At 44.8% G+C, this 15,400-nt stretch overlaps 1 protein-coding gene across 1 annotated transcript in view; it reads left to right on the top strand.

Moving 5' to 3' along the window:
* The first annotated feature begins 10,737 nt into the window (after positions 1-10,737).
* ALK (ALK receptor tyrosine kinase) overlaps positions 10,738-15,400 on the top strand; it is a 746,236-nt gene continuing 741,573 nt past the window's right edge. The window contains exon 1 of the mRNA XM_055541746.1: positions 10,738-11,509. Within this exon, the coding sequence (XP_055397721.1) occupies positions 10,825-11,509 (685 nt within the window). The 5' untranslated portion in view covers positions 10,738-10,824. The remainder of the gene's footprint in view (positions 11,510-15,400) is intronic.

Below are 15,400 nucleotides of genomic sequence, written 5' to 3' on the forward strand. Positions count from 1 at the left end.
TGTTTTCTTTCTGGATTTTTCTAGCATTGTTTTAAATAATAGAAATGTGTAGTGCAGAGATTTCAAACATTTTTTGGCAGCAGGATTCTTTCTGCAAACATAGAAACTGAGTGTGTGCTCAGATTCTAGGCAAGCTGGTGGTGCTTTGGTGAAGTGGTGGGGGCCTTGACTCCCATCCGTGGGCCTTCCAACTTCCATAGTCCTTAAGTGTTTTTGATCATAGTCCACTTGTATGAGGCAAAAGACTCCATGGCCCACCCAACCCCTCTTTTGGTGATGGATAGAAGTTGGAGAGGATAAAAAAGAATTGGAGAAGAACAAATTGTGATAAATTTGTTGCTAGTGAGAAATACTTCTTACATATTATTCACATTATAAAAGAAGAAAGTGAGAATATAAAGTCTGTATATGCCTAAACAGTACCTTGTAATTTTAAAACAACTCAGTGATTTTATCACACTTTCTTTGACAGAAGTTCAAGTTATTCCAGTGGCACAAATTCACCAGCAGCACATAATGTACTGTGTCCTTATAAAAGCAAATTAGCCAGGGGATGTGGATTAATGTTAAATTTTAATTATTGGAAAAATTATAGGCCCCAAATACTGTTAATGCAACCATATATCACTACATACTGTAGGGTTAACTGAATAATTGATAATATTCTAATATTAATGAAGAGCTTTCCAGGTGGTTCAGTGGTAAAGAATATGCATACAAGGCAGGAGTCATGGGTTTGATCCCTGGGTTGGGAAGATCCACTGGAGAAGGAAATGGCTCCAGTATTTTTGCTTGGGAAATCCCATGGACAGAGGAGCCTGGTGGGCTACAGTATGTGGGGTTGCAAAAGAGACGGACAGGACTTAGTGACTAAAGAACAATAACAATATCAATGAAGCTAAATGAGCAACAATTCATATTTTGAAAAGTAGCAGCTCTTGAAAACCTTACCAGCTCACAGCAGTGTGGTAATCCTGATGCTAGTAGACTCGCCTGGAGTATTATTTGCATTCAGTGCAATTCACAGTGGCACTGAGTACCTGGTGATACGAAAGCTGACTTCCTGAAGATTATTGGAGTACAATTTCCTCTAAGGCATTGCACTCATAGTTAGCTGGAGTTGGGAAATGGGGCCAGGCTTTGCAAAGTGTACTCACTTTTTAGTGGATACTGAATTAAACTCCCCTGCAAACTCTAATAATGAGCCATTTTTAGTTTATGAATGCCAACATTTAATAACCTCGATAACTTAGTTTGTTACTAAGTACCCCAGAGTCCCATGTCATGATGAAAGTCTACAGAACAGCTCATCATTCCCTGAAGGAAGGGAGACCTCTTACATTCATCAGGCTTTGAAACTCACTGCTGTAAAGAAGTGGAGAGACAAGTTTGAAAAATGCTTTGCTTCCCTCAAAGAAGCTTCCTTCATTATGTCATGCTGCTGAAAATAGAAGCTAAACTTACCAGATGGGCTCCCTCAATGGGCCAGGCATGCATTCATGACCCTGCAAACTCGCCTTGATGTGGTGTGACTTGCAGGGAAGTAACTGGCGTAGCTGCTGGAGGTTCGTTAGTGGAGTCCCCGAAGGCCCTGGGAAGCATGTCAGTGGGACAGCTTCTGAGTGAGGGTTCCTTAATGGGCTGAGCTGCTTTACTCGTTTGCTTAAAGACCAATTTAAAAGCAGTTCAGTAGTGCTGCTGCTTCTCAGCACCTTTGACTCTAACCACAGGAGTTGCCTATGGGTCTCCTGGGTGTTCAAAGACCACTTTTCAAAGTGGCCCTGATTTGGTACATGAGAACAGTAGACAGTTTGTAGGTATGCCTGTTCATCTGCAGGGCGTCTTGTCTTTACCTGTGACCATAACTCAGGTGGGCTGCTGGTGAAACTTGCCCAGCGTCAGCAGGCTTTAGGAAAATAGAGGAAGCAGGAAGAGGGCAGACCTAGGTCAGTTATGGATAGCAAGGTGAGTAGTGTTGGGGTCAGGTACACCTATGCTTAGAGAGCAGTGTCTAGGTAGGATTTCTGTAAGGAGTTAGTGCCAGGAAGCACTAGTGGGAGAGAAAGGGCAGTGTCCCAGCTCGTCTTAGTTTGATTAGCCAGGAGCAGAGTACATCCCAAATTTTCTAATTGAGATGTTCATTTAAGGCCTAATGGAAACCATCAGTTTTTAGGGGGCATTCTGATGCCCCACTATTAATGACTCACATATCAGTTCCACATAGTCTGCTTCCTAGTTGGAGAGGGAAGCTGATTGGCTCTGCCCAGCCTGAGGATGGGCCTCTCTGGAGTCAGGTGTTCACTTCTTATCTAATCAACTGTGGTCATGACCTGTGTCCTATAGTGATAAGCAATGCTTACTCTTGGTTGCAATGCTCAAAATTAATTTTGTTAATTACTTTGCTCAAAATTAACGCTCAAAATTAAGTCAAAGTAATGCTCAAAATTCTCCAAGCCAGGCTTCAGCAATACATGAACCGTGAACTTCCAGATGTTCAAGCTGGTTTCACAAAAGTCAGAGGAACCAGAGATCAAATTGCCAACATCCGCTGGATCATGGAAAAAGCAAGAGAGTTCCAGAAAAACATCTATTTCTGCTTTATTGACTATGCCAAAGCCTTTGACTGTGTGGATCAAAATAAACTGTGGAAAATTCTGAAAGAGATGGGAATACCAGATCACCTGACCTGCCTCTTAAGAAACCTATACGCAGGTCAGGAAGCAACAGTTAAAACTGGACATGGAACAACAGACTGGTTCCAAATAGGAAAAGGAGTGCGTCAAGGCTGTATATTGTCACCCTGCTTATTTAACTTCTATGCAGAATACAAAATGAGAAACGCTGGGCTGGAAGAAGCACAAGCTGGAATCAAGTTTGCCAGCAGAAATATCAATAACCTCAGATATGCAGATGACACCACCCTTATGGCAGAAAGTGAAGAGGAACTAAAAAGCCTCTTGATGAAAGTGAAAGAGGAGAGTGAAAAAGTTCGCTTAAAGCTCAACATTCAGAAAACGAAGATCATGGCATCTGGTCCCATCACTTCATGGCAAATAGATGGGGAAACAGTGGAAACAGTGTCAGACTTTATTTTTTGGGGGCTCCAAAATCACTGCAGATGGTGACTGCAGCCATGAAATTAAAAGACGCTTACTCCTTGGAAGGGAAGTTATGACCAACCTAGATAGCATATTGAAAAGCAGAGACATTCCTTTGCCAACAAAGGTCCATCTAGTCAAGGCTATGGTTTTTCCAGTGGTCATGTATGGATGTGAGAGTTGGACTGTGAAGAAAGCTGAGTGCCGAAGAATTGATGCCTTTGAACTGTGGTGTTGGAGAAGACTCTTGAGAGTCCCTTGGACTGCAAGGAGATTCAACCAGTCTATTCTAAAGGAGATCAGTCCTGGGTGTTCTTTGGAAGGAATGATGCTAAAGCTGAAACTCCAGTAGTTTGGCCACCTCATGTGAAGAGTTGACTCATTGGAAAAGACTCTGATGCTGGCAGGGATTGGGGGCAGGAGGAGAAGGGGATGACAGAGGATGAGATGGCTGGATGGCATCACCGACTCGATGGACGTGAGTTTGAGTGAACTCCGGGAGTTGGTGATGGACAGGGAGGCCTGGTGTGCTGCGATTCATGGGTTCGCAAAGAGTTGGACACGACTGAGCCACTGAACTGAATTCTTGGTTGTGTGCCCAATCATAAGAAGGGGGAAATAGAGGAAGATAGCCTCTCTAGTTCACATCCATAGGAGAGAAGACTGAGAACTGGTATACACATAGTTGGGCTGGCAAGAGACTGGCTCAGAGAAGCCAGTCAGCGGAGAGAGGATTTCAGAGGAAGGGTATTGATTAGGGGGAGAGTCCTATAACAATAGGCTAAGCTTAGCCCTTTAAGGAATTAGGAATAAGGTGTGGCTTGGTCACTGGACAAGACAAAAAAAGCAGTTATTTGAATAGGATTCAAAGTGATTAGCATGAAAGGCAATTGATGATAAGCCATCTGAGCTAAGCCATTAAGATTCCTCTTGTTGTTGTTCAGTCGCTAAGTCGTGTCAGACACTTTGCCACCTGTGGACTGTAGTACAACAGGCTTCCCTGTCCTTCACTATCTCCTGGAGTTTGCTCAAACTTAGGTCCATTGAGCCGGTGATGCCATCCAACCATCTCATCCTTTGTTGCCCCCTTACTCCTAAGTAGAACCAAAATTTGTCTCTCCATCTGGGTAGGGCTCAGTCAAATGTGTTTAGTCACCCCTGGGTCTGAATAAGGAAGAAAGTCAGGGAGAGAAGACCAAGCAAGACAATGCAGATGTGAAATAATGAATCAGATAGGACCGGCAAGTGGGAATTGCCTGTTATTTTTGATCATTAGGACAACTGGAGCAGGTCAGTTAGATGTAATCTATTGCTCAGAGATTGATCTGCCTATGATTGATCTGATCTGTCACAGAGATGTGATTAGGCTCTAAGATACCAAAGGCGGTTTCTTGATGTCACTAAAAGTCACAGGCCAGGACACTAACCTGTGTTGGCTGAAAGTCAGAAAAAACTAAATGGAATGGATACTGTGTTGATTTGGAGCCTCTGAAAGGTCTTTTAAAAGGACTGCATTGATAATCAAATTACCCAGAAAGTTTTACTTTCATCTTCCCTGGCCAAAAAAGATATTTAAAAAGACAAGAAAATATTAGGCCAGCAGCAGGTAAGACCAACACACGCTAGTTGTGGTAATAGCTCACGGCCTTCCTCCCTAATGTGCTTCAGCAAACACGGGGATTGCTGTGAAATACATAGTGGTGAACTGTTTGCTTTGATCTCTGTTGTTTCTTCTCTTTTCAGTAAATGTGAGATTGTTTATAGTTTCTGGGAGAGAGCTGTCACTCTTTGGTGTTTGAGAAGGGCTTTTATTGTGTCTGTGCAGCCTCTTATATCATGCCTTGTGAGGGATGAGAGCAGACTAAGCTTTTCTGTTGTTCCACAATGACATATGGACACAGTGAGAGGCCATGCGGCCTCATGTAGCTGGGCCGTCCCGTTGGCTGTGGATCTCGAGCAAGTTAAGATCATATTTTCTCTGGGTAACACCAGTCTTCTAGACCCTACCTGGTCTGAGTCATCTCAGGCAATAGTTCAACAGGTTTTCCTTGGACATCGCTGAGGCTGTTTGCTGGATATTTCTCACTCTCCACTTTGTGGACTTTCTCATGCTAGAAGAGGTCCATATGGTTGTTTCCAGCCAGAGTCATGAGTAAAAAGGATGTGACATTTCCGGGTTGGAACTTTTTCATTCAAAACCCTCCAAGTTCACAATAATAGCTCCTCCATAGCCTGGATCCCTAAATGATTATGACAATCAGAGCTCTCTGCTGACCTGAAATAGATATGGATTATGAGATTATATGTCATTGTTAGGGAGATTTTGTTGTTGTTGTTATAACAGCATAACCTAGCTATCCTGACTGATATATTTTCTTTATGGGAATCAAATTCTATTATTATTTATTTTACAAAACTGTTAAAAGCTAGTTGTAAAAAGAAAAAAAATCACCCATAATTTGCCATGCCCAATAAGTCTATTTATAAATAAATCTATTTATGTTTTCCTCCACTTTTTTTTGTTTTGTATTTATAATTTTTGCTTAGTTATAGCATAGGCATGAATTCAATTTTCCATTCTTGATTTTTTCATTTAATTTTTATCAAGACCTCATGCTAATATTAAGGAACCTTGTCTGTTTTATTCATCACAGTATCTCTCCTTGGCACCCCATGTAAAGCCAAGCAAATAGTAGGTGCTTAATAAATAATGGTTGAATTAATAATTCTAGTATTAGAAGATATCTTATGTATGACTGGTCAGTAATTGCAGATATAGTTTCAGAACTGAAGTATGTTTACTAGTAGAGATACATTTTTGGAAATAAATCTTTATTTTTCCCCTTTTCAGCATTAGGTTCAAACTCTTTCCCTGGTTCCCTTGGAAGTTCATTTTCTCCTTCTGACTCTTTGTGACCCCGTGGACTGTAGCCTGCCAAGCTCTCTGTCCATGTGATTCTCCAGGTAAGAATACTGAAGTGGATTGCCATTATCTTCTCCAGGAGATCTTCCCAACCCAAGGATCAAACCCAGGTCTCCTGCATTACAGGCAAATTCTTTACCGTCTGATCCACCTCAGCTCTGGTCTTCAGTCTTGGATGAGACCTTTTGGCCACTTGGAGAATCTCACACAGAATTCAGAGCGGCCAGTGTCTTAAAGCTATCCCTGGTTCTTCTAGTTTGATGCATGAGCCAAGAGAAATCAAGGAATTCCCCAAGATTCATAGAGCCTCAAGAAGCAAGATGGTGATTAAAATCTGGTTTCCTGAATACAAATCCACATTCATTTGAATGTTTTTCCTAGATCACACTCCCTACTCTTGTCCCAAGATAAGATACTCTGGCTGTGAGTTTCCAAATGTCTTAGCAGTAAGCCTCTTCTAATGACTAGCTTTAGCTCAACTTATGATTTTTCTCCTACCTTCTTTTCCTTCTCTTGCTCCTCCTGCTCTTTTCCCTCCCCCTCTCTTCTCCTTTCCCCCCCTTCTTTTTGACCAACTGAATGCCTGACTTAACTCTGTAGGTCTCAATCAGATTTTCCAGTTTTGAGGTGGTATGTCACACTGCCTGGATTTGAAATGCTGTTTTTATTACTGCTTTTCTTACAGAGAACTCAAACCCCTGCTTATCAGTGTTATTCACTTTACCATTACCAGAAACTGGGAATTTCCAGAGGAGGGTCTTGGTGCTTTCAGTGTCCATCTTGGCCCTTTCCTTTCTTTCTTCATGATCTCACTTACCTTCCTCCTCACCTTAAATGCCCAAGTTGTCAGCAAGGTGACCCAGAGCAGCCCATCTTATCAAATGTGTCTTCATGGCTTCCATTTTCTCCTGTCTGCTCTCACTGTAACTCCACACCCTATATCTCTCTTTTTGAGTTGAGTTTTCAGTTTTATCCTTGTTCACCTCTGTCCATCTCAGTCTATTCCACCATACTCCATTTTCTGTCCTGTGAGGTCATCCAGGATTTGATACCATGGACTTCTTAGTCAGATATCCAGGTTCAAATTCTGTAACAAATTTTGTTACCTTTTGTAGTCTGTTGTTGGGAATTTACCCTCTCTGAGCTTCCATTTGTGAACTGTAAAATAGAGATATTATTACTTCTTCTCATAGTGTTAGTGTGACTCTTAAATGAGATAATACATGAAAATTATTTGTGTCCAACTCTTTGCGACCCCATGGACTGTAGCCTACTGGGCTCCTCCATCCATGGGATTTTCCAGGCAAGAATACTGGAGTGGGTTGCCATTTCCTTCTCCAGGGGAACTTCCCAACCCAGAGCTCGAAGCTGGGTCTCCCGCATTGTAGGCAGACGCTTTACCGTCTGAGCCACAAGGGAAGCCCCCTATTTTGAAATATGCTGGTCCATAATATGTGCATCAGACCATGTTAGTTATCATTGCTGCCACATTTTAAATCTTTCTGTCTCTGTTTTCCCCCACTTGTTCTTAATTTCTCTTTTCCATCTGCTGTGCTCTAGATGGAAATGATATAAGGTAGAATAGATGTGCTTGCTCAGTTGTGTCCAACTCTATGCTGCCCATGGACTGTAGCCCAGCAGGCTCCTTTGTCCATAGGATTTCCCAGGTAAGAATACTGGAATGGTTTGCCATTTCCTCCTCCAGGGATCTTCCTGACCCAGGGACTGAACCTATGACTCCTGCATCTCCTGCATTGGCAGATGGATTCTTTACCACTGTGCCACTGGGGAAGCTAATGACATAGGGGAGAAGTGGCAAAATTATAGCTGTAAGCATGAGCAAGAGGCCAAATTTATCTCAGTGAGATGTGTTAATTTTTAGGGAAAAAAAAATCACTGGTTTGAATTCCAACTCATTTATTTACTGTTTGACCTTGGGCAAATTATTTTGCCTCTCTGAGCCTTAGTTGTTTTGTCTCTGTAATGGAAATAATAATACATACCTTTTCTCAAAAGGCCACTGTGTGATGTGATACACACACACACACACACACACAGATGCATATGTATATGCATATACATATATGCCTCATATGTGACTGATAGACTATCAATATTCATTTCTGCCTCTTTTTCTAAATTATTTAACAAAAAGGGAAAACTTTTTGGATTCATTGTGATTTAATCTATAGAGAGAAGCACTTGTCCTTCTTTTGGGGATATTGGAGAAAATTTATAAAAGCATGAGAATTGAGACCATTGTGTTCACAAGGTGCAAAAAAGGCAGTGATCCTGGTGATTACCTGGGAAAATGTTCAACCCTGGCGGATATCTTAAGTTGAAAGTCTCTGCAGCCCCCTAGTGGCTGTTGATTGTAGCAGATTCATAATTATTAACAAATGCCTGGAGTCAGTTTGACTTTGGACAAAAATTAAACAGAGAAATAAGGAAGGGCTGCAGTGGGGAATGAAAGGACCTGTGTTTTAGTCTTTTTAATATGTCACATAGAAAATTATTCTCTCACTAGTGTGCATGCCAGTGAAATATGATGAAAATCAAAACATATTTGCTCACATACTAGGAAACTATTAACCTTCATACTCTTCCCTTCCTCTTCCCTTTTCTCCCTCCTTCCCTTGCTCCACCAAGGTAGGAGCATCATTTCTTCTATGAATCAGGTCATTCTTTGTCACTCAGTGAGGGAGAGTCAGCTCCACTGTGTGCACCAAAGATTGTAGTTTTGTCTGCGATTCCAGTGAACCACTTGTTATAAACACAGCCATTATCCAGGTTCTGTGATAGCTGCTCAAGAGAGATGAAGAGAGACTGGAGATATAGCCCTGACTTCACAGGGCTATAGAAATGGCCTGCACTTTTGAACTGTCACTCCCAGGACTGTGAACAGGAATGCCAGATCATTCTTTCTAGCTAAGTCACTTCTAGACTTCTTAGCCTGTTACTCATAGAGGGGTATGATTAAGAGCAGTGGTTAAGAGGCATGAGTAAGAGCTTGGGAGGCACGTAGGACTATGAGATCCTAGGAAAATCAGTTAAGATCTCTGCGACTCAGTTTCCTCTAAAACTAGAGTTTAAAATATTTACCTTGCAGAGAGTAAAGGAAGTAACACATATTTAAACACCATTCTGAGAAAACACGGCGTGACTGCGGTCTGAAATATTTGTTGTAGCTGAATCGCAACTCTGCAAGAACGCGAGCCACTTCCACCCTCCCTCTTAACCCCCCAAATGCTCCCTCCGACCTCCGCACCATTTTATCCTGTGTGGATGGTGGGATCACCAGGTTCCCCAGGAATGCGTTCAAATAATGGAAGGGTCAGAGAAGACTGTCTAAGGGCCCTAATTCAAGCCCAGAGTTGGCAGTGTCACTCTGCCCCTCCTTTCTGCCCCTCCCCTGGCCTCCAGTTTTATTCCAGAACAGGTCGGATTCGTTTACTTCCCTTAAATGCTAAATTAGAATACTTGATTACAAAGGCCTCTTCCAGTCCTACTATTTATCTAATACACGCTCCTGTTCACCCAGAAGCCACACAGGGCAGGGAATCTGGCAGAGGTGGAGCGAGAGAGGGAAGAGGGGTGGAGGGAGGCTAGGGCGGGCTCTGTGCTTTTCTCAATGAAAGCGGGGGGGCCCCCCATCTGCAGATTTGCATAAGAAGTCGACCTCGCCGCACCATTGGCTGGCGGGCGAGCGGAGCGGGGCGGGGCGGGGCTGCGTGGGCCCAGCGGCGGTGAGGAGTTGGCGTTCGAACCCCGCCCCCGCCTCGGCCCGGCCCCTTCTCGGCGCGCGCTCGCGGCTCCGCCAGCTGCAAGTGGCGGGCCAACAGGCAGATGCGATAGAGCCGCTCCCGGGGCTGCAGCGGCAGTAGCAGCTGGCACCCTGGCTGCCGCGGCCCACAGGGTCGCGGGGCACAGACGCGACTTCCGGCCACCTTCTGCCCAGCCTCTGAAGCCGCAGGAGCTGCCGATGAGTGAGGAGGGGGCAGCAATATTTCGGGCTTTTGGTCCCTGAATATTTTCACTCCGTTTCTGCCGCCGGGGCCGCTTTGGTGCCTGAGAACTCTGAGACCAGACGCGGGAGGATAGCAAGGACGATGTAAACTTGAGCGGCGGCGGCCTGAGCCTCTGCTCCGCAACGCGACGGCTCGATTCAGGTCCAGAAGTTCAGCTAGTAGTGCAGTTCAAAGACCTCCCGCTGCGGAGGGTCGCGGGAGGGTGCGCGAGAAAACAGCTGGTGCCCTCGTTTCCCTGCTAGACGCGGAAGAGGAGCTCAGAAGAGCCGAAAGCAGCTCAGGAGGCGGCCGGGACACCAAATACCAGCTCGGAGCCACCGTTCCCGGCACAAAAGTTGCAAAGGGTTGGAGGCCGCTCAAGAGTGGACAGACCACAGCTCAGGCCGCGAGGGGCAGGAGAGGACGGTACCTAATTGCCATCTCCCGTCAACCATAGTAGTCTCTTTCATTCCAAAGCGCAGCGATCAACGGACGGGGGCGCGGCATTCTGCGCGGCGCGCGAGAGGCATAGGGTCCCAGCTGCTGAGCCCTTCGCGCTTCAGGGTCTCTTGACACGCCCCTGAGCTTCCAGTCCCGTTTTATTGAGATTCCTGCTCTCCTCCTTGCAGTTGGAGGAAAGGAAATCTAGTGCTCGGACAGTCCCCCGATATCTGGTGGAAGGAGCCTGTCAGGACCAACGACTGTTAGGAACCCCTTCTCATCTGAGGGGGAGCGGAGGGTGAGGCTGGATCCCGGGGAGTCGAAGCTCTAGCATAAACAGTCATCCTTTGGCGGGATGGGAGCCATAGGGCTTCTGTGGCTGCTGGTATTGCTGCTGCTTTCACCGGCAGCCTCAGGCTTCGGGACTGGGATCGAGACCGGCCAGCGCATGGGCTCTCCGGCCATAGGGCCGGCCCTGCAGCCCCGGGAGCCGCTTAGCTATTCGCGTCTGCAGAGGAAGAGCCTGGCGGTGGACTTTGTGGTGCCCTCGCTTTTTCGCGTCTACGCCCGGGACCTGCTGCTGCCGCCGCCGTCCCCCTCGGAGCCGAGGGCTGGCCGGCTGGAGGCGCGCGGCTCTCTGGCTCTCGACTGCGCCCCACTGCTTAGGCTGGTGGGGCCACCACCCGGGGTCTCGTGGACAGCAGGCGCCAGCTCTCCCACCCCGGCTCAGGCACGGGCGCTGTCCAGGGTGCTGAAGGGAGGCTCAATTCGCAAGCTTCGGCGCGCCAAGCAGCTGGTGCTGGAGCTTGGAGAGGAGGCGATCCTAGAGGGCTGCGTCGGGCCTCCAGAGGAGGCGACTGCGGGGCTGCTTCAGTTCAACCTTACTGATCTATTCAGCTGGTGGATTCGACACGGCGAAGGGCGGCTGAGGATCCGCTTGATGCCGGAGAAGAAGGTGTCTGAAGTGGGCAGAGAGGGAAGACTGTCCGCCGCGATCCGCGCCTCCCAGCCCCGCCTTCTCTTCCAGATCTTTGGGACCGGTGAGCAGCTCCCGCCTGAGTGGTTCGGGATTTGTTTTGTTGTTGTTGTTGTTGTTTTAACACATATCAATTTACAGCCACTGTCAACTAACCCCGATTTCCAAAACCTCAGCCCATGGTTCTTAGCTCTTTTTCCTTCCTCAAACCTCCTTCCCCAGTTAGACTATATTTACTCCTTGAACGCAGTAACTCCCCAAGGGACTCTCCCTTCCTTCTCAGCAACCATGTCAGGGGGGAAAAGTTTCCTGTTCTTGGTAGAATGACTCTTTCTACTGACAGGCACAGGGTTGAAGCCAGGATTGGATGTCCTTTATTTGGGGCTCCTAGGACAGTTGAAATCCCTCTATTACTTTTGCATTCTAAGAGCTTAGTTCTAGATCTCAACTGTTACCTTTCTTCCTTTCCCTTTGTTACTCTTCCTAGCCTCCACAAATTTGGGGAATGTGATATACTTTCTCAGGGAATATAGAACTCCTTATTATTGAATCCCACCCAGCTATCTTCAAATGTTGACTTACCTAGGAATGGCCTCTTCTTCATTAATTCATTCTGCTCTCCACCTAATCCCAGTTCCTGTCCACTCACAGACTCTTGTTCTTCCTCTCGGATGTATTGGGAGAGCCCCAGAGGAACTAAGGCACAGGTGACAGGGGAATGGAGGGAGATGTGGAGAGAGAGAGCAAAGTAGCCAAGATTGTTTTCCTTTGGGGGAGTCACTCTGAAACCACCAAGAGACAGTAGTTGATTTCTCTTTCTCTCCCTGCCCCCAGTTCCTTCACTGCAGTTCTTAGCTTGAGTATCTGTGTTAGCAGATCTGAATGCCTGTTTCTGGAAGGCCCATTTCTCTGCAGATCTCGCTGCTGGCGACTCCTGAAATGAGGTTTATATTTCATTTACTCTCATTTTCTTCCCATATTCACTGAGTTGGGGTTGTGTATTTAGGCACTTACTTCTAAGTCTTCCCATAATATCCTTTAACTGGGAAAACCAGGTGGTTTTGAATGGATGTTTCTTTTGTAAGACCATTGGGGAAAGTCTTGTGAATAAAATATAAAATGTAAATGAATGAGAAAGCACAGAAGAGAAAGCATGCCTTTTAAATGCCTACACTAATTTCATTGAGTAAAACCCGGCATCTTTTCTATCATTCTCGTTGTCAAAAATAAATGAAATTCTCATGCTCCACTGGTTACTAATGTCTCTGTATTAACTGGATGGAAAGCATTGGAGAAAAGCCTAATATAGAGCTACAAGTATCTCCCATGTTTGTCCCAACACACACACACACACACACACACACACACACACACACACACTCCCACATATACCCAGTAGTTTCATTAAGGGATATTCTGAAGCTGAGGTTTCTCAGTCATTGCAGAGAAAATATACCGGTATGTGATCCCCATGGAAAACAGAGTCTGGATGCATATTTCAGCATTAGCGCTAGTGGTATTGGCACCTAAAGTGACCCCTTTAAGTTCAGTGTTGGAATTTATACTAGCCTGTGGCAAGAGACAGGATCTGATGAATTTGATAGTGCTTTCTGTGAACTGAGATAGAGACCAATACTGTTGTTCGCTACAGATACTTTTGTAAAGAACAGCTGTGCTTTAATGTTGTCTTGGCTTCCATGGTTTATACATGCAACATTCTCTTTTAGTGCCTAATGTTTGAGTAATGGATATAAAAATTACTTCTCTGGGAATGCAGATTTTCTCCCAATTTCATGTCTCTGAGCATCTCTGAAACTTTCCTATCATTTCTTGTTATATAGGCAGGCCCTAGCAGTCTAGATGCTGATGATATAGGCAAAGGGGTCCTTTCTACAGCTCTGAACTTACCTACTATAAACAAGCAGGTTGCTTGAAGTTATCACTGGTGCCTCTGGAGAGTCACACACTTAATGCTTTTGAAGAATATACTCCAGTCAAACATTAGATGAGGTGTTGGAGCTGCTGAGTGAGGGAGTTTCATGTAGAGATTAGTGTTCTCTGGGAGCTGCTCTGCTACTGGCTGTGGGGAAGCACAGTGAACATCCCAAATCCTCCCTCAGCAACACAGTCCATTTGGCAGCAGGACGAAGCCCTTATGCATCATTTGACACATCTAGCAATGCTAGTTTTAGAAAGAGCCAGGATTCTGCCATTAAAAGGCTAGAAATTTTAGCCAAGCGTTTTTCAGCAGTATTGGGATCAAATGATTATTGATGGGATCAAATAAGACACTAAGTGTAACTGGATGAGCTCCCCATGACCTCCAGGGAGACAGACAGCTTATTGAAAACCACTTCAGGCCTTGTGGTGATCACACTTGGAACAGGTTGGACTCTCCTGCTCTGAGACATATGCTGTCTGCAGTTAGGCAGCTGGCCATGCAGGACTAGGTTCTCGCCTTATCACTGCTTCCCCGGCCTCATTTAGATACAGTCTCTACTGCAGACTTCCTGTGAAGGGACTGGGCACACCCTTCTGTATCATGTTTTATGTTTGGGGCAATATATATTATTGTGGTTTCATTCATTTTCTTTTTATCAAATTTTCTTGTATCAAAATTGAAGTTTAGGTTCTCACACTTGGAACAGTTAGTCACAATTGGACTAATTTTGCTATTTATCATGTTTGAGGAAATGGATTTATTCTTTTTATATAGACTCTGACTTACAGAAAAGGCATTTAACTGTTCTGTGACATAGGATCTTCAATTAAGTGAAGAAAAATAGGCACAGCTCAGTAAATTTCTCCCTGTTTCTGCCTGAGTAACTGATGGTCTAATCTAGAGGGGAATGGTCTTGCTGGTGGGGCTGTCTGTGGGGAAGAAACTGGAGAGGATGGGTCTTCTGCCAACCCTTGTTTTGAGGGGCCTGGGTTAGCCCATTTGTCTCAGACTAAAGGTAGGGTACCAAACCTGAGAAGACCATGACTAGGAATGTGGTAAAAAATGGAAAAGCACCTAGTTAGAACAAAGAAATACCTTCATATCACTTGCAGTTTGGGCTATCTGAGAGAACAAAAGGATGTCTGAGAGACTTTATAATGCATGCCATATTAATGGTGTTTCTTTGAGGGTTATTGTGAATTCATAAATGGGATCAACATATGAAAAGTCTGAAGTAGTTCTCCAGAACACCCATTCATTGAAAAGAGGTACAGAGAGTTACTGGGGCTATACAGATGGTGTACACTATCTTGGGACAGTCCAAACCTCAAAAATGATGTCTGCCTGGAGGCTACCACATTGCCCATAGCTCTACTTTGTAACCTGTTGTGTAAATGTCTTGACATCTTGCTTCTGCTATCCTCCAGGCAGAAGCCTAGAGGATAATGATCTGTGGGATAAGAGGGCTTGTTTCACTGTTAATACCTGCCTTCTCATTCCAGGAAAGGGGATATATGACTTGGGATTTTATATGTACTATGGAGAGGCCTAAGGAATTTAGAGTAGGTATATACAATGCAATATTCCTGACCCTTGACCTCACATATCTGTTAGTCCCTTCCTATTTCATTTCTGGAAAGGGCAAAGAGAGGGAAGGAAGATAGAGAGTAAATTGGAGCTCCCAGAAGGGATATCAGTTATTGGAGGTGAATTGGGAGAGTTGGAGTTAGTCCAGAGAAGAGCAGAGAGCTGATTTAAGAGTTGAATGGACTGATTTATGACAAAAGATGAAAAAAATTAAATATATATGGCTGGGCTAAGTGGTGATGAAGGGGAAGCCATGGTAACAATCTATAAATCTCTGAAGAGGAAGAGTGGCAGTGAAGGGGAAGAGTTATTTAGTGTGGCCCACAGAAGTAATAGGATGAGACTTGCAGAAGGAAACTTCAGGTTAGATATCAGGGAAACCTTATTTTCTGAAATTGATATTCCTCTGACTATGGAATGGAATTC

The sequence above is a fragment of the Bubalus kerabau genome, chromosome 11 (genome assembly GCF_029407905.1).
Source record: "Bubalus kerabau isolate K-KA32 ecotype Philippines breed swamp buffalo chromosome 11, PCC_UOA_SB_1v2, whole genome shotgun sequence".
Classification (NCBI taxonomy): Eukaryota; Metazoa; Chordata; class Mammalia; order Artiodactyla; family Bovidae; genus Bubalus; species Bubalus kerabau.